Raw genomic sequence first — 27218 nt, 5'->3', positions numbered from 1 at the left:
GTAAGAAAGACAGCCCTGCAGAAGGAGCTGGGGGAGGGGGTTTTGAGCTCTCTTACGGGACAATTGCCCCTGGATAGCACACACTCACCCGTCCAGATGGAACTCCTCAGCACCTAATCAGGGCCGCCTGGTAGCCCAATGATCCGGGGACAGAAGGAAGAAAGGGGCAGGCAGTGCGGGATCCAGGAGAGCACAGGAGCCCCTGGAGCACAGGCTGAGGGTGCCTAGGCTCCCTTACAGGAGACCTTGAGGCTCACCGGTCTGAGTCCAATGCCTTGATTCTTAAATTCTTCAATGTAACGTTTCTTTTTATTTCACCTAGGTTGGACATTATAGATTCTCACTCGGATTTCTTAGTTCTTGAACTTGGACTAAGAACACCTAATTAAAGAGCATGTCTGTAGGAATATGAGCACTGCAGAACCTTATTCTTCACTCTTTGAAAAGTTGTCTGAGTAAGTTACAAGAACAGTCAACCATAGCAGCACAAATTCATAAGATGATAAAAATATTAACTATAATCTCGAAAACACACCAATTTCAGAACATATCTATGAAATATTTGAACAAGTCTCTGCATTCCTTCTACTCTTCCTTTTTCCTTTTTTTTAAATGTTGAATTCAAATTTTTCTCTGGGTATAAGCAAGGTAGATCCATAAGATACTGGCAATACAACCATTTTCTCTATTTTAGTTGTCAGATCCTGGTGTGGGAGAATTGTCTGTATTCTGTCAGTCATGTTATAAATAAACGCTGATTGGCCAGGTAGGAAATTTAGGTGGGAAAACCAGACAGGAAGTTAGAAATGATGTAATGCGAACAGGAGAATTTTGGGAAGGAGGAAGTTGATTCCTCCCACTCCTGCTCAGACCATGGAAGCAGTAGGATGTGATCTGCCCCACTGAAAAATGGTACTGAGCCACATGGCTAACATAGATCAGAAAAATGCGTTAATCAAGATGTGAGAGTTAGCCAGTGAGAGGCTAGAGCTAATGGGCCAATCAGCTTATAACTTAAAGAGATCTTTGTGTGATTTTTCTCTGGGACTAAACAGCTGGGGGTAAGGGCAGGACAAAAACCCCAACAAACAAGCAGACCTGGCCCCTTCATGTTACAAGATCCCACCATGTCAAAAATGTATTGTTCTAGAGGATTTTGCTTGTGGATGTTACTTCCTTGAAAGAGGAGGTAAACATGAAGGCTGACTGACTCTTTAGAACTGCCATGCTTCCATCTAATCTGCCTTGCAAACCTCACAGCTTTGCAAATCTTTACACACTGTCATTTCAGGGTGGCAGGTAGGTTGCTCAGGTTGGTCATGTAATATAAGTCATTACCTATGTGGCTTAGGGGAAGTGAGCTGGAGACTTTGTGGCCCTCCTGGTCCTCAGAGGTCAGGCTCAAACCCCTCTGGTGACCTTAGTTCTTCTCAGAGTGGGGGAGCTCACTATAAGACTTCCTGTGTTCACAGGAGCCATATACACTATGAAGGTGCCCTGTCCCCGCTGCTGAGCATCTGCTAGCTCACTTGAAATTATCATGTGGAATGAGAAAGCCAGTTTTTCTTTTCTTATTTTCTAATTTAGTTGCACAAGTAAAAAAATCACTGTGATTTTTATTTATATCTCCACACATTTGCCCTAGGAAAAAATTTTCTGCCGTCCAATTGATAAAACAATAATATTGATAAAACAATAATATTAAGTCAATTAGTAATAATTAATAATTATAACAAAGTCAATCAAATATAACAATTACTGAAATCAATAATATTAATAATGTTAAGTCAATTAATAATAATATTAATTGATAAATTTATAGTATTATAATATGTTATAATATTAATAATATTAGTAAAATAATATTAAGTTTCTTTAATAAATGTTTTTATGTTATAAGAAAAAATAAGAACATCATGTGGTGAAGAGGCTAGAATGTTACAAGTCTAGAACTAAATGACCAGAGGCCAACTCTGCTTTATTTATAGCAATTTTTCCCAAATCTTTATGTGACTATTAGGTAAAATTTTGAATTTATATATTCAATCAAAATACTATGAATTTTAGAAGGCATCTGAGGCCTGTACCTGAGTTTTCTCCATATTTTATAAATACTTCACCTAATGCTTTTATTGGTAAATTTGTCAAAGGTCTCCATTTACAGTTTTCTTTGAGATTGTTCCCATGTTGGAACAAGACATTGGGGGAAACACTATTCCAATTTTCTTAGCCATGGTCCATCATACTTTAATCCAGAATAAACTATTTCTTTTTATTCTTTTGAGTAAGAACTACTTTTTCAGACATGAAAAAGAGACTGTTTCAGAAGAGAAAGATGACTGGAAGGAGGAAACAACATGGTAAATAAAGGGTGTTTATAATGTCACAGTCATGATATACTTGAAGAAAAATGACATTATGAAACCTATTTAATTGTTTGATGAATGTGCACTAGGGATTTTTTCATAAAATTACCAAAACATTTTTAAAATTATGTGATGTTGTAGTGATATTTCATTTGTATTTTTGATAAATAAAGCTTGCCTGAAGATCAGAGAGTAAAACAGCCCCAATGGTCAGCCTTATAGACCTAGAAGTGGTGGCACATACCATTAATCCCAGTATTCATTTTGTTATAGAAATCTGCCAGTAGTTTTGTATTCCATTAATCTCAGCTCTAGAAAGAAGTATAAGAAGGGAGGAGACAGCTCTCAGAGTCTGATTCTGAGATTCATGAAGGCAGGATCACCGTTTCATACTGAAGAAGAGATAAGCATTTGTGGCTGGTTGTTTTACTGTTCTCACCTTAGGATGAATCCTAACATCTGTCTCTTAGTTTTTCTTAATCATGCTACATGATGTTGATAAAAAACAGGGAAGCTAATAAACAAAATGTAATGAAGGGTCAATAAAATGTTTTCCCAAGAGTTAGTTCATCTTTGCTTCAGCTACAGTAATTGGTTATACTTCAAGCATCACCAACAGCTCTTTACTTAAGACACAAATCAAAATGTAGATCTGTTGAGCATAGAGATCCATCTCTCTTTTAGTGTTTTTTCATTCTTGTATTCAATAAAAGGAGAAGTTGGTCCAAAGCATCGTGTTGGTTTACAAATGTGGCAGAACTAGTGTCACTCTGGGCATAAAAAGAACTCTACTAAGACTGTTTAAGTCAAATCTACTCTTTGAGATTTTAGAGCAATATGACTTGGGCAACTAATTATTGCTTACTTCATTATAAATTATAAGCATAACCATGAGTTAGGGTAATTGAAGTTTATAATAGCTCCCTTTATAGCTATTTTTGTAAACTTTGAGCAAGATTACAAAACTTGATCAAACTCTTCTGACTTCTATATAAAAACAATGATGACATAATTATTAGCTAAATTCATGTTTACCACGAATGTTAGTGATTATGATCAGTATAGTGTCGTAGTCCACAGTCAAGAAATTATGATGAATATAATTAAACTAAATGCTTTTGTATAGGGAAGGGGGCAAAATACAGGAAGTGTAGGTTAAGTTAGAAATTCCCCCTACTCAGGCATTTGAATACTTGTCACCTACTTGATGGTGCTCTTTGTGGAGTTTTAGGTCATATCAAATATTTTTACTGTCTAGAGACTATTATGCTTATATAGTTTTACGTCTGCATTGGTGGTATGAGGAAAATTCTCATACCTTTCCTTAAGAAACTATGGTCCAGCTAAGGGAGTAAGTAAGTCCAATAGATAGTCAGTTTGATTTCTAAACTCTTTCAACTCTGAGCTGTGACACTGGCAGTTTTTTATTTCCCATTACCTTTAGGAAAAAAAAATCTTTCATGGTTGGGCTACACAATACCGAAAAAACAAACAACTTTCTCCAGCTAAAAAAGCTAAATATATATCTTCTGATTCAAGATGTGTGTTTAATAGCTATGTTTTGTTATCTTAGCTTTACAAATGGCCAAAGAGTGAAATAAGGAGCTTACATTGATTAACAAAATATGTCCAACTGTTTTATATAGGAAAGAAATATTTTAAATACACATGACCATGGAGGTGCACAAATATATTTCTAGCCATCGAAAGAAAATAGCAAAATAAGTGTCAGTTTGAAGTCAACCTAAGCTATACAGTAAGACTATGTTGACAAATAAATATATTTCATAGAATATACAAACTATCCATAATCTTAAGATCATACCTGGTTACTAACATGAGAATGTAAATGTTGAGGTGTTTTCTTCCATATCAAAATTAATCTATTGCTTCTCAAAAATTGTTGTTCATTATAAACATGTTTGTTTATTTTTATTATCACTAATTGGACACCAATCTGTTCTGTTAAACCAGAAATTCAAATGGATACCCTGTAAAGAAGGACAAGGTTAATGAACATATTATTTTTATTTCTATCAGAAGGACAAAGTCTACTTGAGAGAGAGATTAAAGGTTATTTGATTAACCAGTCAGTGATGTTCCAAAGAAGGCATGTCGATTCAGCAGGTAGTGTTATAAAAGCTCCATGCTGGCTGAGCACAGCTGTGTCAGGCAGAAGGATCATGGATGCAGTTGTGGTCCTGGTGTTCAGCCTCTGCTGTCTGCTTCTCTTCTCCTTCTGGAGACAGAGCTCTGAGAGAGCGAAGCTCCCTCCTGGCCCGACTCCTCTCCCAGTTTTTGGCAATTTCTTCCAAATAGATGTTAAGGACATCAGCCAATGCTTGACCAATGTAAGTATTCTTTGTGCTCCTCCAGTACCTTGATAAAGAAGATAAACTGAAAGTTGTTTTAGATGAAAATCTAGTATTAGAGGCAGTATTGTTATAAATAACCAGAAAGTCAAACTCTTGCGAAGTATTGTATATCTTATGACTCTTATACCTGGCCATTGTCAGGAATTCAGTAATGAGTGAGGTTTCTGGTGAAAGGACATTTACTTCTTTGCATGTTATAAAACAAAAAAATTCCACAAAATGGCAAAATTTGTGAATATTTCCTATCTTAACAAAACAAAAACCCAACATTTTCCATTATGTTTGGTTGAAGAACAATAGTGAGTAATATTTTTTCAATAAGCCTGATAGAATTTTAGAATGACAGCTTTACAAAGGTTATTTATTTGATGTAGACACTAACGAAGTAACTGATGCTTAGTTTAACTAAATACCAATGGACATGGAATACCACAAGAAATGCAACAGAGAAACCAAGATTTTAGCATATTGGTGATGTTTATATCCTGCCAGAGAAAGAACTACTTATTCAGGAAATATTGCATGCCTATGGTGCAGCTCATGTGGTGCCCACTCTCTGTGCCAAATCTGGCTGCTCAATAGAATCAACTGTGGTGACTTGCAAATTTGCATTTTGAAAGTAAGTGGGGCTTACATTGTTGTTTTATTGCTGCATCATTTTGCCTATTCCACTGGTTCACTTGCCTATTTTTTGTATCACATAACTCTATAATATAATTTGGTATCAGTTATTGTTATATCTCAGACAGCATTTTTACTCCTTAGGAGTGCCTTGACTATTCTTGGTCTTTTTACATATTATATGATGTCCTCTGCTCTGTTTCTAAACCTGTAAATATGACATCAGGTATCTGATGTATAACATTAAATCTATAAATGTAGTACTATGAATTTAATAGTATGTGTGTTTTGTTACTTGGTTTCTGTTTCTTCTCTAGTCTCCTGACTGCAGTGGTCTGTGGTTGAGGAAAGAGTCTCCACACTGATATTATCAGTGTAAATATGGTTGACTCCATGGAGATTGAAATGGCTTTTTTTTTTTTTGCTGGTATTTACATTTTTTTATTTCCTATTTTCAGTTCTCAAAATCCTATGGCCCTGTGTTCACCCTGTACTTGGGCATGCAGCCCACTGTGGTGTTACATGGGTATGAAGCAGTGAAGGAGGCTCTGATTGATCATGGGGAGGAGTTTGCTGGCAGAGGAAGCTTCCCAGTAGCTGAAAGAATTAATAAAGGTCTTGGTAAGTAACTATGCATGTTCATATGAGGGGTGCAGTGTTTCTGTTGAAAGTGAAATTGAAAGGAGGGGAGGGACTTTTCCCTAGGTACAGGTTGGACCTCTCTGTGGTTTCCACCCATAAGATCTCTCATTTGTTCACAGAATATTTTTCTTTTTTATGAAATTTAAAATCTTTTAAAAAACTATCTTTTCTCATTTTCATACCAATCCCTGTTCCCACTTCTCCCTTCCTCTGCTTCCTCCAACTTTCCATCTACCACATCTCCATCCATTTCTCAGAGAGGGTAAGGCTTCCCATGGGGAGTCAACAAAGTCTAGCACATTGCTTTAAGGCAGGACCAAGGCCCTCTCCACTGTATGTAGGCTGAGCATGGTATCCCTCTAAAGAGAATGGGTTTCAGAAAGCCATTGCAAGAAGAAGGGAGAGATCCTGTTTCTCTATTTCTTTAGGCATTATTTTTAGCAGTGGAAACAGATGGAAAGAGATAAGGCGCTTCACTCTTACAACCCTGCGGAATTTGGGCATGGGCAAAAGGAGCCTTGAGGACCGTGTTCAAGAGGAAGCACAGTGCCTTGTGGAGGAACTGAGGAAAACCAATGGTAAGTGCGGATTTAAGCATTTGCATCTTAGTCAAGGTGTGTGTGTGTGTGTGTGTGTGTATGCATTTGTCATGTTGATAACACCCATTCTAAATTTTTCTTTTTAAATCAGAAGCAATGAATATAGGTTTCATGTTAATTTTCTTTTGTGCTGAATAATTGTGCATTTCCAGGAGCATAAGTGTACTTTGTCTTTGTGGATCATTTCATCACAGAATAATTGCTATTTATAATAGTGGCAGATCCCAATCAGAGGATATTTGTTTTCATTTTCTTGGATTACAGAGGTTTGAGGAAATTAACAGAGCAGTACAGGGATTCTTCTAGGTCAATGTTTACAGTCTTAGGTAACACTGATGTAATTTACAGTTGTCATTTCTTAGCCTAGTATAATAGAATTTTCATCATTTATTTTGTCTACTATAGCATGATCTTAAAATTGTATTGTCATTTTTAAAAAATTGTTTACTACACTGAGAATTTTATACAATGTGTTTTTATCATTTTCACCCACCAACTCTACTGAGATCCATCTCAGTTTTCTATCTACCCTACTTGGTGTTGTCTCTTTAGTTACTATGCACCTGACATGATTTAGGCTTTACATATAAGATTTTTGTAAGAAAGTATTTATTAAAAAGAAGACAACACCTACACTCCTCAAATTATTTTCTAAAATAGAAAATGATGAAACACTTCTAAAAACCTTTGTACAATGTTGGTATCTTTGTTGGGGCAGGTTGGCCACTTGTTCTTCCTGGTCACTTGGCTTGCTTACACCTGAATAAATCACACAGAAGCCATAATATTTAAATCACTGCTTAGCCATTAGCTCTAGCTTCTTATTGGAAAACTCTTACATCCTAATTTATCCCATCTCTATTAATCTGGGTATCACCATGTGGCAGTGGTTACCAGCCAAGTTTCGGCATGTCTGACTCTGGCGGTGGCTCCATGGTATTCCTCTGACTCTGCCCTTCTTTCTCCCAGCATACAGCCTAGCTTTTCCTCTCTAGTTCTGTTTTTCCCTTGCCATAGGCTCAAAGCAGTTCTTTATTCATTAACCAATAAAAGCAATGCACAGACAGAAGGACCTCCCACACCATTTCCTCTATAACAAAACAAGTATCAAGTAAGAATTACAGTTACAATATTTATATCTACTTTATCTTTTATCATCGCTAACAAATTCTTCAACTCCATCAAAGACTCCAGAAGGATATGATATTACCTAAGTAAATAGAAAGTACATTGTAAACAACTTCCAAATCTCTAGAAATAACAGAGATCTCTTGTTGTCTGGACAGTCACCCAAAATTCTTTTGTGCCATTGGGGCATCCATCTTCAGCCTAGAGGCCCATAGTATCCAACAGACTTTCCCATGAAGCAGGAAATTTCAAAGACATTTCCACCTATATTGGCAGTGTGCCAGTCACTTTCTTTTGTATCCTGTAGAATGTCTAGTAGAGACTTTCATGAAGCAGGAAGCCCAAAGGACCATTTCACCTTTAGGCAAGTTTAGCAGCCATTTCTCTGCTGGTCCTGCATGTCTAGTTTAACAGTTCAGGCGAGAGCAGTTTCTTGCCCTAATGGCTAGCAAACGCTATAAGAAGCCTCTTCGATGAAGTAGCTTGTACTGTCAGCAGCAGATGTGCCTCTGTCCTGAAAAGTACTAACTTCTTAAAATATTTTAAATGCCATATTCTGAAGTCTTTGAAAGGTTTGAAGAATATCTGCCTATCTGAAATACATCTCTGTATATCTAGAAAATCTATCCAACATGACTACAATATTGACTATTATAGATGACTCTCTCTTTACCTATATTTTAAAATTATATATTACATTTTAAAATGAACTGCACAAACATAATAACTTAATCAAGAGGAGGAATATACAAATACAGTATCACAAAATTTCCCCTAAATTTGTATCAATAAATTAAGATCCATAGCAAAGCAAATTATTCATCTCTATAGCATATCCCCCTTTCAATGTAAAGAAACAATTATAAACAATATTTGGGAATATGGGCATAGTTTTCTCCATACTGCTTCCTGCTGTTTGAAGGCACTGGTAATCAGGTCTTTCATGGTGTATCCTGTGTGCTAGGTTCATCTCAGTCAGTAGTTGGGTGAAGTAATTTTTTGAGGGTGTTCACAGCAACCTTTCAGGGGGTAGTGCTCTATCAAACCTTATTAGCCTGGATTGAATCCACAGGTTCTCATCCTCTGTGGAGACAAAAGAGGAACCTCTTTTCCAAAGCATCAAATCCTTAGACCCAAATTTGGAAATCATGATACCTTTATAATATATATGCTGGTTTAGCTTAGCAGCCCATACAATGAAATGTCTCTCTGTACTTAGCTCATTCACAGTCAAAAAATTTAAAGATAACAAAATAATAAACATAATGCAAACCCTCTGTGAATTTTCCATTTTTACGTGGCTTATTTTCCTTTCTATGACTATCTGTACTCTGTCTCTTTAAAGATTTTACCCATTTTTCAAAGCAATAACTTTATTTTATGGCACTCTATACTCTTTTTCCTCTCTCCCAAGCCTTCTTACATTTCTCCAACACAATGTCTCATCTGAATTTGTCTTTATTGCATATCTGTAATTCTTTTCCGCCCAGGAGTACTTTTCAAAATGTTAAGCACTTCTTATAATTTAAGCTGTGCCATTACTAGGGTATATATGATAATTACTGCTTGCCCTATCCTGTCCAGTTGTAGGAGCTGCTAGCTGTTTTCCTCCCAAGAGCCACATACTGCTCCACTTCCAGGCACATAGCTGGTCCAAGTTGCCATTAAGTTCGCAACTTAATGGCAACACAAACCCCATCCAAATGCTCTGTAGCCCAAATTCCTGCCTGAGAGAGAGAGTCAGAGTTCACATTGGAGCATGACCCAGAAAACTGAGATTTCAAGATGGCATGATTTTTTTTTTTTTTTTGCCACAGCTGAATCAGGAAAACCTCTCTTAAGGGACTGTGGCAAACCACCAGCTGAAAAACAAATGTTGCTAAACTTTGTTATTTTGTGTCTAGAATTTCTTTTCAGACCCTCTCTGGTTTTACATGGATTTAGTCCACCACGTTAGCATGCCCATTTGTAGGCATCAGGTAAAGATGGATGCTTAAAAGAAATCTCACACTAGCTCAGCCTTGAGAATAATAGAGGGTTATTTGTTTAGGGGTAGACTCACAAGTCCCAAATCCTCTGCTGGAATGGAAAACAGCAACCAAATCCCGAAGTCAGAAAAGAGACGGGACCCTCACTTTGCATCATTATGATTTTTCAAATTTTAAGCATTATATCAGCATAGTAATTTAATAATGATGATTTTGTGAGATGTTTACAAATCTATAAATTACACTGTTTCTCAAATATGCTGTGTAGAATTTTAACATAATCATTGTTTACTTCTTTTAAAAATAAACATTATTGTTACAAATACTGTATATAGTGTGGGTTTCATATAGGTATTTCATAGGAGTGTAACATGTGTTTCGAACACACCTTCCTGCCATCACCTTTCTGGTCACCCCATTCCCATTTTTTTTATTGCATCCTCCCCTGGGACTCGTTGTTTTAATTAAAAAGATAGTTTATTTTTATTTTATGTGTATAAATGTTTGCCTGCATATACATGTGTGCACCACTTGTGTACCTGGTGCCACAGAAGTAAGAAAATTGTATCCTATTCCCCTGAAACTGGGGTTTCAGAAAGTTACAAGCCACCGAGAGGCTGCTCAGAACTGAACTTTGCTCTTCTAAAATAGCAGAAAGTACTTTGAATGCAGAGCTCTCTGTCTAGTACTGACCTTGTTCTATTTTGTCTTCTTTTCAAGTACTTCGTTTACTTCTTCTGGAGAAAATGCATTGTTTTAAATGATGAAATGAGAAAAGAGAAATTTTTTATTACTGCCCTCATATTGTTTTCCCTCTTGGAATTTAACTGTAATAAGAAGGTTTACATTTTATTTAGTAATGCAAACAAATCCACATGGAAGTGGCTGTTCTTGAAATTACCCTGACCAGCAGGAAGGAACAGCCACCAGACGAGGATTCTTCCCAAATCACGCTTTATTGGAGCCTCTTGGTTATAGGGAGAGCAGGGAGCAAGGGGCCCCCGAGCTCTGAGCTGCAGCTGCTTATATATGGAGTCTGCCTAGCAACCTTTGATACTTCAACTGCTTCTCTGGAGACCCCTCCGGCCAGAAAGAAAACAAACATCCTTGTCAATTACAGACCACAAGGAAGTTCCCCCGCCCGTCAGGGGGAGTGTGGACAGCTAGATCACAACAACTCACCCTGTTTTCTGGTGGAAGAACTGTAATCTCTATTATAGAAGCGAATCGTGCCTGCCGATGCTCCTGGCCACGGAATTGGCCCTAAGCACATATGCGAGAGGCACGGTTCCACTGCATTGTCTAATATGGAGTTATTTATCAGGCGAGGCCGGGGCCAAATGCCACCTGGTAATGGCAGCCACTCACATCGGCTCCCAGCTGTTCCCCCTTTCTGTTTTTCTCTGTAGGTCAGTGAGAAGGTCTTACTCCCGTTCAGGTCCTTACCTCATGATGCGAGGACCGATCAAAGGAGGCCCAAAACTCCTGGTACTCCTTCTCCTGTGCAATGGAATAAACTCCTGGGAGGTGCAAAGGCAGTACTCAGAGTAAAATGCATACCTTCCTCAGTGCAATGGAGAATTTCTCCCTGAGAGTGCAAAGGCTATGCAAGGAACAAACCTACTGGCCTTTTAGGACAGGTAACCATACTTGGGGTGAATTGCCATTCTCCAAAGAGGCTAACGCTCATAGAACCGCAACCTTATCTCGAGATGTCTGAGCTCGGGGGCGACAAATTAACCATAGGCACAGCATGCACCCTCCTATGCAACATGCAAAAAACATCCTCACCCCCAAGCGAGGCAGGGGCCAAATGCCACCTTGTAATGGCAGCCACTCAAATCGGCTCCCAGCAGTTTTAATTTAAAAGATAGTTTATTTTTATTTTATGTGTATAAATGTTTGCCTGCATATACATGTGTGCAGCACTTTTGTACCTGGTGCCACAGAGGTAAGAAAATTGTATCCTATTCCCCTGAAACTGGGGTTACAGAAAGTTACAAGCCACCGAGAGGCTGCTCAGAACTGAACTTTGCTCTTCTAAAATAGCAGAAAGTACTTTGAATGCAGAGCTCTCTGTCTAGTACTGACCTTGTTCTATTTTGTCTTCTTTTCAAGTACTTCGTTTACTTCTTCTGGAGAAAATGCATTGTTTTAAATGATGAAATGAGAAAAGAGAAATTTTTTATTACTGCCCTCATATTGTTTTCCCTCTTGGAATTTAACTGTAATAAGAAAGTTTTAATTTTATTTAGTAATGCAAACAAATCCATATGGAAGGGGCTGTTCTTAAAATTACACATGATTCTCAAGTAACAAGGAAGATTTCTCCCCACATCTTTTCTTCTAATACCAGAACTCACCTGCAGCGAGTTTCCTCTTTCCTTGGATCAATACTTGCTTCTTTGGTTTACTCACTGTGGCTGAGGTCTTCCAGGTGTACACTTTTCTATTTTCATCTGAGTGTTACAGGGTCATTGGGTATTCCAGTAAGAAACAATTCTTTTCCAAATACTAGAAATTTCAAGTTTAAAAACCTTTTGTTTTCTTTCAAGTACCAGTTAGTTTAAAGTGTAAAAATTGCTGTATCAGATATGGTCTGTTCTTCTTCAACTACTGAGGATGAGGCCACCTCAAATTTAAGATTAAAATGATACATTGATTCCAATATAATGAATGCATAGCTGGTAGGAAAATTGTAGATAGGATATGGTTTACAACTTCTAATGACTTTTTAACCTGTTAACAAAACCAAAAAAATTCTCTTTGTCCATTTTAATGGTATGTTTTTTCCAATTGTTTGTTCAGGTTCACCCTGTGACCCCACGTTCATCTTGAGCTGTGCTCCCTGCAATGTCATCTGCTCCACTGTTTTCCAGAATCGTTTTGATTATAAAGATCAGAATTTTCTTAACTTGATGGAAAAAGTAAATGAGAATGTCAAGATTATGAGCTCCCCCTGGATGCAGGTGAAGTCAAGATCTTTTCCTCCTGAAAACATATTTTTGTTCTTTCATTCTTTCATTCTTTCATTCTCAAAGATCAAATTTAATATGTACCTAGAAGTGAGGTGGCTAGACAACACAGTTCTAATTAATGCATTATGCAGAGACTATCAGGAAGGCAGGTCTAAATCCTTTGTTATACAAATAGCAAAACTGAAAAGCAGTTTTCAGATTGGTTCAAGGCTGCCAGTTTTGTATCTCTTGGTTTTCCACTTGACATTCAGAGAATTCTTTGTATAAAGTATTGCATTCACACCTGGAAGCATGGCCAGGTGTTCACAGGACATTCTTCTATGCATAATTCTTATCTTTTTGGCCATTAAACACATTTTTTTTATCATATTACTAGGCAGGAATATTTTAGTTTAGAACGACTAGTTCCTTAAAGGCAAAAGAATATTTATGGCAATGAAATCTGCCAAGAAACACTGAGTAGTTTCAGTGGTTTGATATGTCTGCTGGAATCCTAGTTAACAAATAGACATGTAGAAATGAGAAGATGAGTGGTTTAATGCTGTGTGGCCCACAATCCACATACATCTCAGAGTTGTCCTAGACTGAAGTGGCATCTCCTGAACTCTCCACGAGAATGGCTGTGATCCAGGCTGCCCAGTAAATCAAGGAACCAGGCAGTCAGGCACTACTATGGTGAGCAAATGTATGGTGTGGTATGGGAGAGACAGAAAAACAGTTCATGTACTGTGGAGAGAGGCTCATATAAAGAGGGGAAACAGTGAGGAGTGGGTTGAAGTGGGCAGCGGGTTGCTAACCAGGGCTAAACTTGGTATTCATTAGAGCTTGGCTGTTGCCAGGGTTCATGAACGTGCTGCAGCCTTGATTTGTGTTGATGTCCATAGCTTCTGATACCACCTTAGGTAAAGAGGAAAGGGCTGTACAGGGTTAATGCTGTCACTTACTCGCCGAAACACCAGAAAGAATGGGTCCTGTTCCTCCTCGTGGCAGCACAGTGGATCAGGTCCTGTTATTAGAGGTGTGGGTGAGCCAGGGCTATGAAATTGAGCTTGGCAGATCTGAACCCAACTGTCTGTCATCTGCCTGTGGTCATCTGCCTGCTGCTCACTGACTCTGGCAGATGGGAGAGCTGTCCAGGAGGTCATAAGATCAGGAGAGTTGCCCTTGTCTCTACCAGCTGCGGAATTCAACAGAGTGGAGCAAGTATGTTGCTTGAGTGGCTCAGTAGAGACGACACTGTTTACAGGGGTATAGGCGAGTCATCCCTGAAGTTCTGATTGTGGGAGAACCAGCCCCATTACTCATCTGTCAGGGGGTGGTATGGTTGGAGGAGAGATGTCACCTTCATCATTATCCCCTCACTGCTGGAGGCAGATGAGTGAACTGACCCTCCCCCTTACCACCTGCAGCACTCATTAAAGCAGGCCCTGCTTCTAGCCTGGGCAGCACAGTTGAGTGAACCCTGTTGTGAGTGGCACAGGTGAGCTGGTCCTAAGGTTATGAGAGTGGAATAGCTGGCCACACCCAGCTAATTTGCGATGTGATGGTAAGGGCTAGGGAAAGATGTCCTCCTCCCCTTGCCACTGCTACCTGTGGTGTATGAGGGAGGTGATCCTCCTCCTTAACAGCTTCAGTGCCTTGGAAAACTGGTCCTACACTTCCATAGGTAATAAAGCTGAGTTGACTCTATTGACCCCATTGATGGGGTGCAGAGCTGCAGGTGAACCAACCTAGATAATGTGAGTATGTGAGATCTCCCCTCATCTTCTTATGATGGTATGGGTGTAGGAAAGATTGCCTACCCTCCCTTGTAACATGTGGTACATTACAGGGCTGATCCTGAGGTCATAATATTAGGAGAGTTATCAGCTTTATCAGCTGCAGCTCTTGGAAGAGTGGCCCCTGCACGTAGCCTGGGTAACACAGTCGATCTTGCCCTGATGATATAGGTATGGAGAGCCAACTCTGAGGGTATGAAAGCAGCTCCTTATTATAAAGAGTGAACTAGCCCGAGCTATGTCAGAGAGTTCACCATTGTGAGTACAGGGGGAGAGTTGAAGAACTGGCCAACAGTGCAACTACCTAGGCCAAGATCTAGGGTTATGAGTTGATGCCCCTCAACATCTACCCCACCTGTGATCTGTTGGAGCATGGATAGGAGCTGGTCATGCAGAACCAGGGCTTCAAGGTCTTCATGATGCAGGCTAGTGACAGGATATCTAAGATGCCCAGTAAGGGCCCTGTATTGATAGTGTAGCAGAAAGCAGAGACCCCGAGGCAGTCAATGACTCTTTACAATGAACATTTGCCAAACAATGATATATGGATAAAAGGGTGTACAGCTTGACTCACTTAGTCACAATACAGCTTTCATGATAACATTTTTCTTTTTTCTTTTTACTCTTAAATTTTATTTCATTTTTTGTGGGGAGGAGTTTAAGGACCGAGGGAGGATGCGTGGAGATATGAAGGTGAATGGGATGAAGATGTATAGTGTGAGGGACACAAAAGTAAATAAAAAGCAAATAAAGAAAGAATACCTGTGATCATAGAGAAACCCCTAAAGTCTATGCCACACTTTTGCTTTCAAAGTCTCTTGGAGCCCCACCCACTTCTAATGATTCATTCCATGTCATAGTCTAGTTTATAAGAGTTAAATATGCATTGCTATGTTTATGATATAAATCAAGTTGCCCAAATATTTTCACTTCAGCCATCATCTAAAAAGTGTAAATAACAATGATTTGAATCATGTCATACTTCAGACTTGTAGAGAATAAATGGTATAAGCCATCAGTCAGTTTTCACAAATAATCTTTTTATTAAAGAAGGATTCATGAATATTGAAACTTGATCATGATCTTTCATCATTTGGGCAGGAATTCCCTCCCGCCCCAGTTCTCTCTATTACCACAGAGAATTGCTATATGTATGAAATAAAACACCTCTTCCTTTTGTTGGTTGCTATTTGCAATTGGAGCATCAGGCTGTGTTCCCGCTCAGCTCCTGTATGGCTAGCTTTACCTGAATAACAACACACAAATTATATTCTTTTGAATACTGCCTGGCTCATTAGTTCTAGCCTCTTATTGGCTAATTCTCAAATCCTGCTTTAACCCATATTTAATAATCTGTATAGCCCCACGAGGTGTGGCTTACCAGGAAAGATCTTAACCTGTGTCTCTGTCAGGTGGGAGAATCATGGTGACTGCCTGACTCGGCTTCTTTCTCCCAGCATTCTGTTCTCTCTACTCCATCTGTCTAAGCTGCTGTCCTATCAAAAAGGCCAAGACAGTTTCTTTATTAACCAATGAAAGTAACTAAAAGACAGATGACCCTCCTACATCAGCTATTTTTCCTTCATTTCTGAATCTATAAATCCATGTTGGTCTTGCTATATATTGTGGATATATGTATTTCCTCATAGAAAGAGTTCTTTTGCAAGGATTGGAGGAATGGGTCAGTGGGAAAGAGTGTATGCTGATCTTCCAAAGGACCTAAGTCCAGTTTTCAGCACTCATGTTAGATGGTCCAAAACCACTAGCTTCAGGTGATCTGATATTTTTGGCCTCCAATGTACCCATACATACATGGCACACACATGTATGCATGCATACATACAATACACACACCACATATATGACTAAAAGTAAAACAGTTCATCTCAACAAAATATTTCTCTGTCTGATTTTGTAGGTCTGCAATAATTTCCCTTCACTAATTGACTATTGTCCAGGAAATCATCACAAAGTAGTAAAAAATTCTGAGTATATCAGAAGTTATCTTTTGGAAAAAATAAAAGAGCATCAGGAATCATTGAATGCTGCAAACCCTCGGGACTTCATTGATTATTACCTGATTAAACTAAAGCAGGTAAAATATTAATATAAATTTATTTTATTGTCTGAGCGTGTTGTGGTTTGTTGAACACTGAAATGTTTGTCAGAGATGGTTTAAGTCAGTATCATTTGAAAAACAGTTTTAGTATTTATTATGTGTTGGGATGCACCATATGGATACTGATAATATAAAGGAAATTTGTTAACTATAACACATTGTTTCTGTTCTTTAAAAATTGTAGCTGAGAACAGCAATACAAAGGGCAGGTAATATGGGAAAAATTCTAATCAAGTAGAAAATAGCCAACTATCGTGGCAGTGTGAATAGTGGCACCATAATGTGGTTGTGTGGCTAGAATTCCTGCATGTCCAGTGAGTTAAAATAAATTTGGATATATTGTTATTTTAAAAGGACAGCTACAGGAGTTAGTTTGAGAAGGACTGAGTGATGTAATAGAGATATGTGGTGGGAAAAGAATGTGTATGGAAGAATGAAGCTTTGAGTACAGTTCAAGTTAATTTTCACAAAAAGGGGGTAAGGATTGGTATCTATTAGGTATCCTGATGGCATGAACTGCATTGGCATTGTGTAGTTTATTGAAAAGATAATTTTCCATTGAATTTTCTTGAAACTGAAAAATCCAGTTGAGTCTAGATTATTGGGTTTGGTTGTGGGCATTGATTCTACTCCACTGGTCTTATGTGTCATAATACTTAATAACCTGGCATCTGAGTGACCCGATCTTGCTGGGTTTTTTGCCAGACTATTTTTCCTATTTTTTGCCTTTTATCTGAGTTTTAGAGATAGGGTTTCTCTATGTAACAGTCCTGGCTGTCCTAGAACTTGATTTGTAGGCCAGGCTGACCTCAAACTCACTGAGATCAGTCTGTCTCTGCTTCACAAGTGCTGAGATTAAAAGCATGCACCATCGTTGTCTAGCTAGTGTGTAAGATATAGCTTACAGAATTATTCCACTGAGTGTGAAGTGGTATCTCAGGATTGTAGTAGCCATGTTTACTTTCATTACGTTGGTACCTTATGTGATTACAAAGCACTGCAACGTCCAGCTCCTTTTCGTTGGAAAGTAATCGCTTACTATGATAAAACACACTACACCCACTACTAATCACTCCTTTCTGTTCGCACCATCTTTAGCAGTTGTTAGTGTGATTTCTGTGTGTCCAGACTTGCCTACAATGAATGGATCATCTAAATGGACTCAGTATATGTGGCATTTAACTTCTGTTTTCTTGCACTTGCATGAAATCTTGGACATTCATCTAAGTTTACCCTGTTTCACTACTTCCCCCTTTCTTTGCAGCAAACTTCATTTCATGCATTAACAGCACAGTGCACTTATTCCTCACTGACGGATATTTGTGTTATTTCGGCCCGAGGCTTCTCTAAGCTATATGTATGAACACATGTTGACATCATTTCCTCTGACTATATCTCTAGATCTGGGGTTTCTGAGTCAAATAATAATATCTTTATAGTTTTCTTTTTTGAGAAACTGCTTAAAAATTCACATTAATACAGTATTTCATATCTATGAGATCCCCTATTTTCTAAATAGCTGACAGAAGTTGTAATTTTAAAACTTAACAATAATTAACAACAAATATTAACAGCAATTCGGTTAGTATGAAGTAGTACTTCAAGACTGATTATATTTGTATCTCCTTCACAAATATTGAAAATGGACATCATTAATGTGCTGTTTTGCCTTTTTTGTGTCTTTAGAGAATTTTTATTCTAATATTTTTGCCCATTGGACTGTTAGCTATGTGGAGCTATAGAACTATGTATGTATCTAGATAGAAACCTTTCCACATAAATAACATGGAAGCATAGTTCTATTCTGTAGTTTGTCATTTGTACTTTCTCAGTTATGTCCTGAATGCATTAGGATTTTGTTGGGGACGAAGTCTGGTTTATCTAGGTTTTGCTATTTTGTTCTGTAATTTATCAGTACATATCATAAGAAATGAGGCCCATCCATGGTCCATGTTTTTTTTTTCACTTCTAGCATCCTTCTTTCATGTAGGTATTCTGCTGTTCTGTCATCATCTGATAAAACTCTTCCTTTAGAAGGAGCAGTCTTGGAACTCAGTTTTAAAATATTGGCTGTAGATGTTTAGGTTAACTCTTTGCTATCAATGCTTTATTGGTATTGATATTGATTTGTGTGTCAATACTTCATTGCTTTTATTACTGTAGTTGTACAATAAGATTTTTAAACAATTATTTTGTTTGATACATTTGTTTTACTTTTTGCAAAATTTTATTAATTCTTTGAGAATTTCATGAGATGTAATTTGAACATAATCCTCAACTTTCATCGCCCTCCTCACCATCCTCTTAACTCTTGTTACCAAACTTTGTGATTTCTTTTTTTCACTTTTCCAGCATTAAGTCCAAGTCTGTTATTCATCTAGCCTCAGGCCTGTTATGCAATCAAGCAACAAGGAGCCATATTATTGTAGGAAATTGACTCCACCTTGCCAGGAACTAATCAGCTAGAATTGGGGTTTCATATTTTCTACGCCTACTTTGTGTTGTGTTTATCTGATGGAGCCTACACAGTTTTTGGGCAGGCTGTCACAGTCGTTGTAAGTTCTCATGTTCATTTGTCCTTTTGTGTCCAGAAAACACTGATTCCTTGATGTTACTGATCACAGAAGATTCTTATATTTCTCCCCCCTCTTCCACAAAGATCCTTAAACTTTCTGGGGAGGAGTATGTTATGATTTAGGGGTGATCAGGACACAATGCTTCATTCTCTGTACATTGAACAGTTGGATATCTCTGTATTGATTTACATCTTCTGCAAGGAAAAGTTTCTCTGATCAAAAATGTGAGATTTCTGTTCTATGAATATAGTAGCAAGTCATTAGCTATCATTTTAACACTTTTCCCACTAGTATATTAGAGTAATAGATTTTACCACCAATTCTTAGACACATAACAGTGACAGATATGGGTCTTATGTAACAAGGTGGGTCTTGGTGTGGGACAATTCTGTGTTTTGTCAATTATTCTTTAAATAAAGACTGTTTGGCCAGTAGCCAGGCAGGAAGTATAGGCCAGATAACCAGACACTAAATAGAGGTGGGACAATGAGAACAGGGGAATTCTGAGAAGCAAAAAGCCCATTCCTCCCCAGTCCTGCCCAGACACTGAAGAAGGAAGATGTGACCCGCCCTGCCAAAAAATGTGCCAAGCCATGTGGATAACATAGATAAGAACAATGGGCTAATATTAGTCATAAGAGTTAATATGAAGCCTGAGCTAATGGGCCTATCAGTTTATAACATATGTAGACCGTTGTGTGATTTTCTTTGGGGAAAATGGCTGTTGGAACTGGGCACGACACAAACCTCAGGCAACAGAACAGCATCAACATGGACAACTGCATCTACATGAAACCTGAGAGAGCTTTGCCCTCTGAGCTTATCTCCTGAGCTTATCTCCAAAGAATATCAGCGTATGAAAACACCTGTGCATTTGTGTGTGTTTCCCGTCGTGTTCCTCAAAACAGCTGAGATAATCAGTCTAGAACTCTTCAATGAATTGATTGGTAGGAATTGTGGGAAACGCATGCAAGGATATGTTACTTTTTAAATCTAAAAAAATTTAGTTATTAATGCATTGAAATAGAATAGGCTTATTTACCTCAAGGACAAAGAATCTTATTACAGACCCATCTTAGTTTAATAGAGAATGCTCAGAGCTAGAGTCAAATGTCTTCCACTGGTCTTTATCACATCAAGAACACAGTTCTTCAATTTTATGTATGAATCGGTATATCCCAAGATTAGATCTATCTCATATTCTTCTTCTTATGGTTTTGATAGGACAGAATACATAATGAATAAAATGTTTCATTTATGTTTTTAAGGCATTAAAGTACAGAACTGTACACATTTAATTTCAGATAATCACATCATTGCAAGATTTAGGCTAGTTGGGAATTTAGGGTAAAATTGAAATTCATGAAAATCTATGCCACAGTCTTTGAAATTATTTGTGAATTTCTTCTCTACTCTACATTTAACTATCTTTGTTGGCAACAAAATAAAATAAATTTTTGTTGAAGTCTTACTATTAAAAATTTTGCACATAAATAAGACATTATGCCAAATTAACTAGACCCAAAAATCTATACAACTCAATAAACTTCCATACAGCTAGAATAACCATTGCGAATGAATGTTATGGAGTTTTACTTTAAATTTTACACTTTCTGTAATAAATATATAAATTTGCATGAAACTGTGGAGTCATTGTTATCAGATGTGCTGATAAAGAATTTATCAGATTATTCCATCAAATTATTCTTAGGCAAGCCACAATCAACAATCAGAATTTACACTTGAAAATCTGGCAGCGACTGTGTTTGACCTGTTTGGTGCTGGGACAGAGACAACAAGCACAACCCTGAGGTATGCTTTACTGCTCCTGCTGAAGCACCCGGATGTCACAGGTGAGGACACAGGGGGTGACCACAGTGTTCCTATAAGATGCGGAAAGACTCTGCTAATGTCCTGTGTGTTGTTTTTATTACAGAAGTCTCAGTCCTTCAAATTCATTGTAATAAACAGATGACTAAGAGAAAAAACTTCAAGAAAAACAATCAAATTCTAGTCAGTGTCTGAGATTTCTGGAGGGTAAACTGAACTAGGCATGACCAGTATATGTTGTTCTGTGGATACATGTCCTTTTATTCTCAAGTTATGTTTTTAGGTCAACAAAAATCTTAGTTTCCTTCTCTCATTCTGATGAATCTAACTTTGGGATGGAGAAAAGAAAACTCTCCTCACTGAAGCCTAAGTAAAAAGCCTAGACTTTATTGAATCTGGCTGGGATAATGTGCATTCTAAGAAGGTTCCAAAATATTTAGATTCTCTAGAATGATATTTTGATCGATGTGGAAAAATGTAGATTCAGAAATTTTGTCAATTCAGAAGTCCGTTTCCTTAAACTTTTGTTGAGCAATGATCTTTTACAATGTACCAATAGTGTTTTCCTTTGCATTGTATTTTAAAACAGATTCAGTGGTCCAGCAGATACAAAACACACTCTCCCTTCTGTGCCCAATACATTATAAAAGCACAACCATGTACCATATTTTTTAAATAGGAAAAGATGAAAACAAGCAGCCAAGAGGAATAACCAAATTTCTGAAACACTATTATGAGGGATAAGAAAAATGTAGAACAGGAAAGATGATGTTGAAACATTAATGTTATTTGAACATGCATGTAGTAAGACACACAAGCTGTGACTCTGTATCTACAGACCTGTAAAGATTCTGGTTCCAAAGCAATAGCAGATTAAGAAGAGAACAAAGATGAATATAGGATGCTGGATTGCTGAGATTCCTTTCCCAGTCCCATTCATCATATCACACTTCTCCAGGAAAATAAAATTCTTACAAGAAACTGAGGGTAAGAAGCTCTTTACCTGATACACTGATGAGTGGCAGGGAATGAACAATGCATAGGAATGAAAGCGGAGGCTGGCAGCGTTTGAGTCCCAAATTCTAGATCTCAGATTCTTTTCTCTGCCTTGCTCCATGTATATGAGCAGTGGGGTCACTCATCCAGATAAAAGGAATAAATCAATGCCACTTATTTTACCAATATAATCGAAAATATTTTCCATATATTTACACAATGGATTGAAAGCACCCATCCAAGACACAGATTCATGGTGTTTTCAGGAGTGAGTAGAAGCATGGCACCCTTCAGGGAAATACTTGAGTCACACATAAACTTTTCTTATTGAGACTACACCAGAATTATTCTCAAGATCAGCTGGCTTCTTATATGTTTATAAAATAAAAGGCAGAAGAGTTAACTATTAGTTTTGTTCAATTTTCCATTTCTTCATGAAATTTGAGAGATCATATTTTATCCTAGTATGTCAAGTAAAGTAACAGGAAGTCGTGGGATCCAGGAGTCTGAATAGCACTTGTCAGAGGGTAAGAGTATCATAGAAGTTGTTGGGTACCACTTCTGGGAAGCTTCCATTCAATATTTACCATGTGGGTGCTGTAGGTGTGAACATAAAAAGGGAATTAAAGAGAAACAGCCGTAGTGTAATGCTCCTGTTAATTGAGAATATATTCCCAGCATTTGAAATTATCTACTTAAATTTCTAATATAATTATAACTCCAAAATGAAAAATTACAAACAAATAAATTGTATTTATTAAAAAAAGGTTACTAATAATGGAAAATAATCATATTTTATGATAATTAATAATTTTATGTAATTGAAATTAAGCTAACATTGAATATTGGTATCACAAAGTATTATAACTCAATCTGCTGTTTTTCCTTTTAGTGAAAATAATTTTTTTCTAACATAATATATCATGATTATGGTTTCTTCTCCCTCTACTCTTTCCTGAAATTTCCCACCTTTTCTCACGTTCAGATAGATATCCTTATTTTTTGCTTCTTATTAGAAAAGAAGCAGCTTTCTAGAGAATAATATATAAAATAATTGAATGTAATAGATATAATATGACACAACAAAAAATAATACATTAGAATTAGACAAAAGAAAGGGAAAGAACACAAGAGAAGGCATAGGAAACATAAACCCTTTGTTTTGCACATCAAAGAATCTCATAATAACAGTAAACTGGAAGCCATTATGTAATGCAAAGGACCTATTGCATACCTGTGCAGACCCTCTTAATGTTGCCTTGGTCTCCAAAAGTTCATATATCCTTTGATTATTTTTATTTTAGAGAGATTTGTATTCTCAATACCCTCCATCCCCTCTGATTCTTGCACTCTTTCTGCTTCCTATTGCACAGTGTTCTCTGATCCCTAAGGAGAGGAATATGACGGAGACATTCCATTTAGGAATATGTATTCTGAGATCTCTCACTCTTTGCATAACGCCTGTTTGAGTGTCCCTGTAGTTGTTGCTCTCTGTTTCAAGATGAATATTCTCTGAAGATGACTGAGCAAGACGCTGATCTGATCTATGAGTATAGCAGAATGTCATCAGGAATCATTTCACTGCTATGTTTTTCTGTTTTGTTGTTTATGCTTTTTTTTTTTAAAGAAGTATTTGGTTCTACTATAGGTCTCAGGCCTATCTAATTTCCCATTATGGTCACCAAAGCAGTTTCAGGAATGGGTTTGATATCATGGAGTGAGTCTTAAGTAAGATAAGTTCCTATGCCACTATTGCCCCAGCATATCTTGCAGGCAAGACACCATTGTTGATCAAAGAGTTTGTGGCTGGGTTAGTTCATTCCCAAAATAATCACATGGCTGCTCAGCCCCAAAATAATCACACCGAAATTGTATTAATTAAATCACTGCTTTGCATACTAGCTTCTTATTGACTAGCTCTTGCATCTTAATTTAAGCCACTTCTGTTACTCTGCATAGCACCACATGGCTTACCGGCAAGTTTCTGTCCAACATGGCAGGGCTGCCTGGTATCTCCCTGACTCTCCCTTTTTCTTCCCAGCATTCAGTTCAGTCCTCCCTGCCTAGCTATATTCTACCCTATCACAGGCCCAAAATGGCTTTATTATTCATTAAACAATAAAAGTACCACATATACAGGAGGACTTCCCACACCACAAAAAGACAATTATATGTATTCACTTAAACATGGACATTGCTGTTAAATCAACAAATTGGCACTTCAACATATTGTAGCTAAATTCACATAATCCTGAGAGGACTGGCAAAGGAATTCTAGACACTGAAAAACAAAGTTTAGCTGTTTTTTTCTGTTTTGGATGGGCTCTGCTTACTGGCAGCGTGCCACAGCTTCTTTAAGAGAGGTCTTTCTGATTCAGCAGTAGCAAAAGAAAAAAAGAATCATGCAGTTTGAAATGGCAGCTTCCTGGGCTGTGCTGCCAGCAGAAATTCTGACTCTTTCAGGAGGTCTGGCTATGGAGCATTTAAATGGGGTTTGTGAACAGAGAGCTACAATTTGCTTAATGGCATCACAGGCCTACGGCAACCTGACCCTAGATCTAGGGCAGAGAGAATGGCTCTTAGGGGCAATGACTGAACCCCTGATATGTTGAACTGGGCAGAAACAAAAGCCAAGCAGCCTTAGTCCTAATAATGTTGCCTAACATTTTAAGAAGCACTCCTTGACAGAAAAGTATTTCAGATACACAGTAGGATAGATTCATACATAAAAGACATTTAAAAAGACCTCTAAATAAGACTCAGTGTGTTTTAAAATGTATGTAGACTTGGGAGAGAAAGGAAAAAGAGCACAGAGAGTTATAAAAGGAAATAAATGGTTTATAAAGAAATAAAACAATGTCTTTAAAGAGACAGAGAACAGACAATCATACATTAAAAAAGTAAAGAAAAATAAAAATTAATATTAAACTTGTATAAAAAACAAGAGTAAGAAAAATAAGTCATTTAGCTCAGCCAGAGACAGATGCTAGACAGAACCTTGCCGGTAAGCCACAGCCATGTGGTGATACACAGATTAATAGAAATGTGTTAAATTAAGATGTAAGAGCTAGCCAATAAGAAACTAGAGCTTATAGGCCAAGCAGTGATTTAATTAATACAGTTTCTGTGTGGTTGTTTAAAGTCTGGGCAGCTGGTAAACAAACAAGGAGCCTCCTACAACATTTGTAGGTCTGGATTATATTACACAGGGTTATTTTTTCTAGTTTCATCATTTACCTAAGAATTTTATAATTTTATTAATTTATAATGGCTGAGTAGCACTCTATTGTATAAATGTGCCACATTAAAAAACTATTCCTCTGTTTTTGTGCACATATTTTATTTCTATTTTCTGGCTCTTATGAGTAGAAAACAATGAAAATGGTTGAGCCAGTGTGTCTGTGATAGGATGACACAACTCTTAAGTGAATGCTCAAGAGACGTGTAGCTGTATCTTGAGGTAGATTGATTCCCTTCTTCCTCAATTACTGTTACACTGATATATATATATATATGATATATATATATATCATATATATATATGATGGTTGTAAGGTGAAACCTCAGAGGAGTTTTGATATGCATTTCCCTGATGACTAAGGCTTTTGAACATTTTCTAAGCTCCTCTTAGAAATTTGAATTTAATCTTTGAGAATTCTTTGCTTAGATATGTACCCCATTTATTAACCGGGTTATTTGTTTTCTTGATATCACAGTTTTTGAATTCTTTATATATTTTGGATCTTAGCCCTCTATTGAATGTGTAGTTGATAAAAATATTTTCCCACTCTATAGCCTGCCATTTTGTTTTAATGATGGTGTTTTTCCATGAAGGAACTTTTTAGTTTTTATGCTATTGTTAATGAAGTGAGGGGGAAAGAGAAGAGTGTATGTGTGGTATGTTTAGCTTGTATTTGTTTATGTAGATGATGAGATGTAGCTGAAATTTCATTTCCAATATCTGACTGTCATAAAAGTTGTATGTATGTGGGCATATAAGAAACAGTCTGATGTTAGATTCCCCTCTGTATGCTGAGAATATGTTTTATTACCAAATAGGCTGCTTGGCCTATGACAGGTCAAAATATGTCAAGGAAGGAAATCCAAGTAGAGACAGCGAAGGAAAGAAGGCAGAGTCAGGCAAATGCCATAAACCACTGAAGGAGAAAGATACTTGAACCTTAATGGTAGGCCACAACCTCGTGGTGATATGCAGATTAATAGAAATGGGTTAATTTAAGATGTAAAACCTTTCTAGGAATACACCTAAGCTGTTGGCCCGTGTTGTAATTAATACAGTTTCTGTGTGAATATTTGAGTGTAGGAACAAACATGAAGAATCTTTCAAATTGGACACATGCAACACACACATATTCATAAATATATATACAATAGGATGTGATTTAAGAGAATATTGTATTTAGGTACAGATTTAGCATCTGACTTCTAATGTCCTTTAACATAGACTAAAGTATTTTGAAGAATTATATTGTTTTATTTGATAGTTTTAATTACTTATTCTTTATTTCTTGTTACAGCTACTAAATAATAAAAATATCCTGATGTATCATAATATCTGTAGATGATACTGATATAAATCTACAACACAGCATTTCTGTATAAATATATGTATTAATGCTTTTATCCATGAATGAAAAATGCATATTTACACTTATTTTGGAATACCTATATTGTGCTGTGTATGGCCTGACATTGTGCCAAAAATGTTACTTTTCTCCTATTTCCCCTTTTGTCACTGTGACCAACTAGCTAAAGTCCAGGAAGAGATTGATCGTGTGGTTGGCAGAAACCGCAGCCCCTGCATGCAGGACAGGAGCCAAATGCCCTATACAGATGCCATGATTCATGAGGTCCAGAGATTCATCAACCTCATCCCCACAAACCTGCCCCATTCAGTGACCTGTGACATTAAATTCAGGAACTACCTCATCCCCAAGGTAAGCTTGTCTCTTCTCTGCTGCACCTCTGTGCTCTTGATGTTCACAGGTTCACAGTGTTATCCTGTGTTATCTGAGTTATCTGGTGCTGCTGATGGCTTATACTGCTTCACGGTGAGAGGGGCAGCTCTACTGCAGGTACAGATAGAACTGGTAATGACACTCCCACATTTGCTCTCTCTTCCAAATACTGTTTGGCAAAGTTGAGGCATCTCTGTTTGAAGGTCCACATTTTGTCAATTTTCCAAAAGTCTTTTCTGACTT

The 27218-nt window shown here is 37.4% G+C and overlaps 1 protein-coding gene across 13 annotated transcripts in view; it reads left to right on the top strand.

The window, feature by feature from the left end:
• The first annotated feature begins 4508 nt into the window (after positions 1–4508).
• The window catches only part of LOC126503086 (cytochrome P450 2C25), a 222092-nt gene continuing 199382 nt past the window's right edge, over positions 4509–27218 (top strand). For 3 of the 13 annotated variants that reach the window (XM_050144619.1, XM_050144605.1, XM_050144580.1), the window contains exons 1-7: positions 4511–4717; positions 5821–5983; positions 6433–6582; positions 12528–12688; positions 16394–16570; positions 20882–21023; positions 26767–26954. In XM_050144619.1, the coding sequence (XP_050000576.1) occupies positions 4550–4717; positions 5821–5983; positions 6433–6582; positions 12528–12688; positions 16394–16570; positions 20882–21023; positions 26767–26954 (1149 nt within the window). In that variant the 5' untranslated portion in view covers positions 4511–4549. Of the gene's footprint in view, positions 4718–5820; positions 5984–6432; positions 6583–12527; positions 12689–16393; positions 16571–20881; positions 21024–26766; positions 26955–27218 lie in introns of all 13 variants that reach the window. The other 10 variants (XM_050144628.1, XM_050144678.1, XM_050144612.1 and 7 more) reach the window with 7 other exon arrangements.

Source organism: Alexandromys fortis, unplaced genomic scaffold (assembly GCF_014885135.2).
Source record: "Alexandromys fortis isolate MF-2015 unplaced genomic scaffold, M_Fortis_MF-2015_v1.1 scaffold_16, whole genome shotgun sequence".
NCBI classification, from domain to species: domain Eukaryota; kingdom Metazoa; phylum Chordata; class Mammalia; order Rodentia; family Cricetidae; genus Alexandromys; species Alexandromys fortis.
Note: the sequence above shows the minus strand (reverse complement) of the source record. Positions and strands in the feature narration are given on the sequence as shown.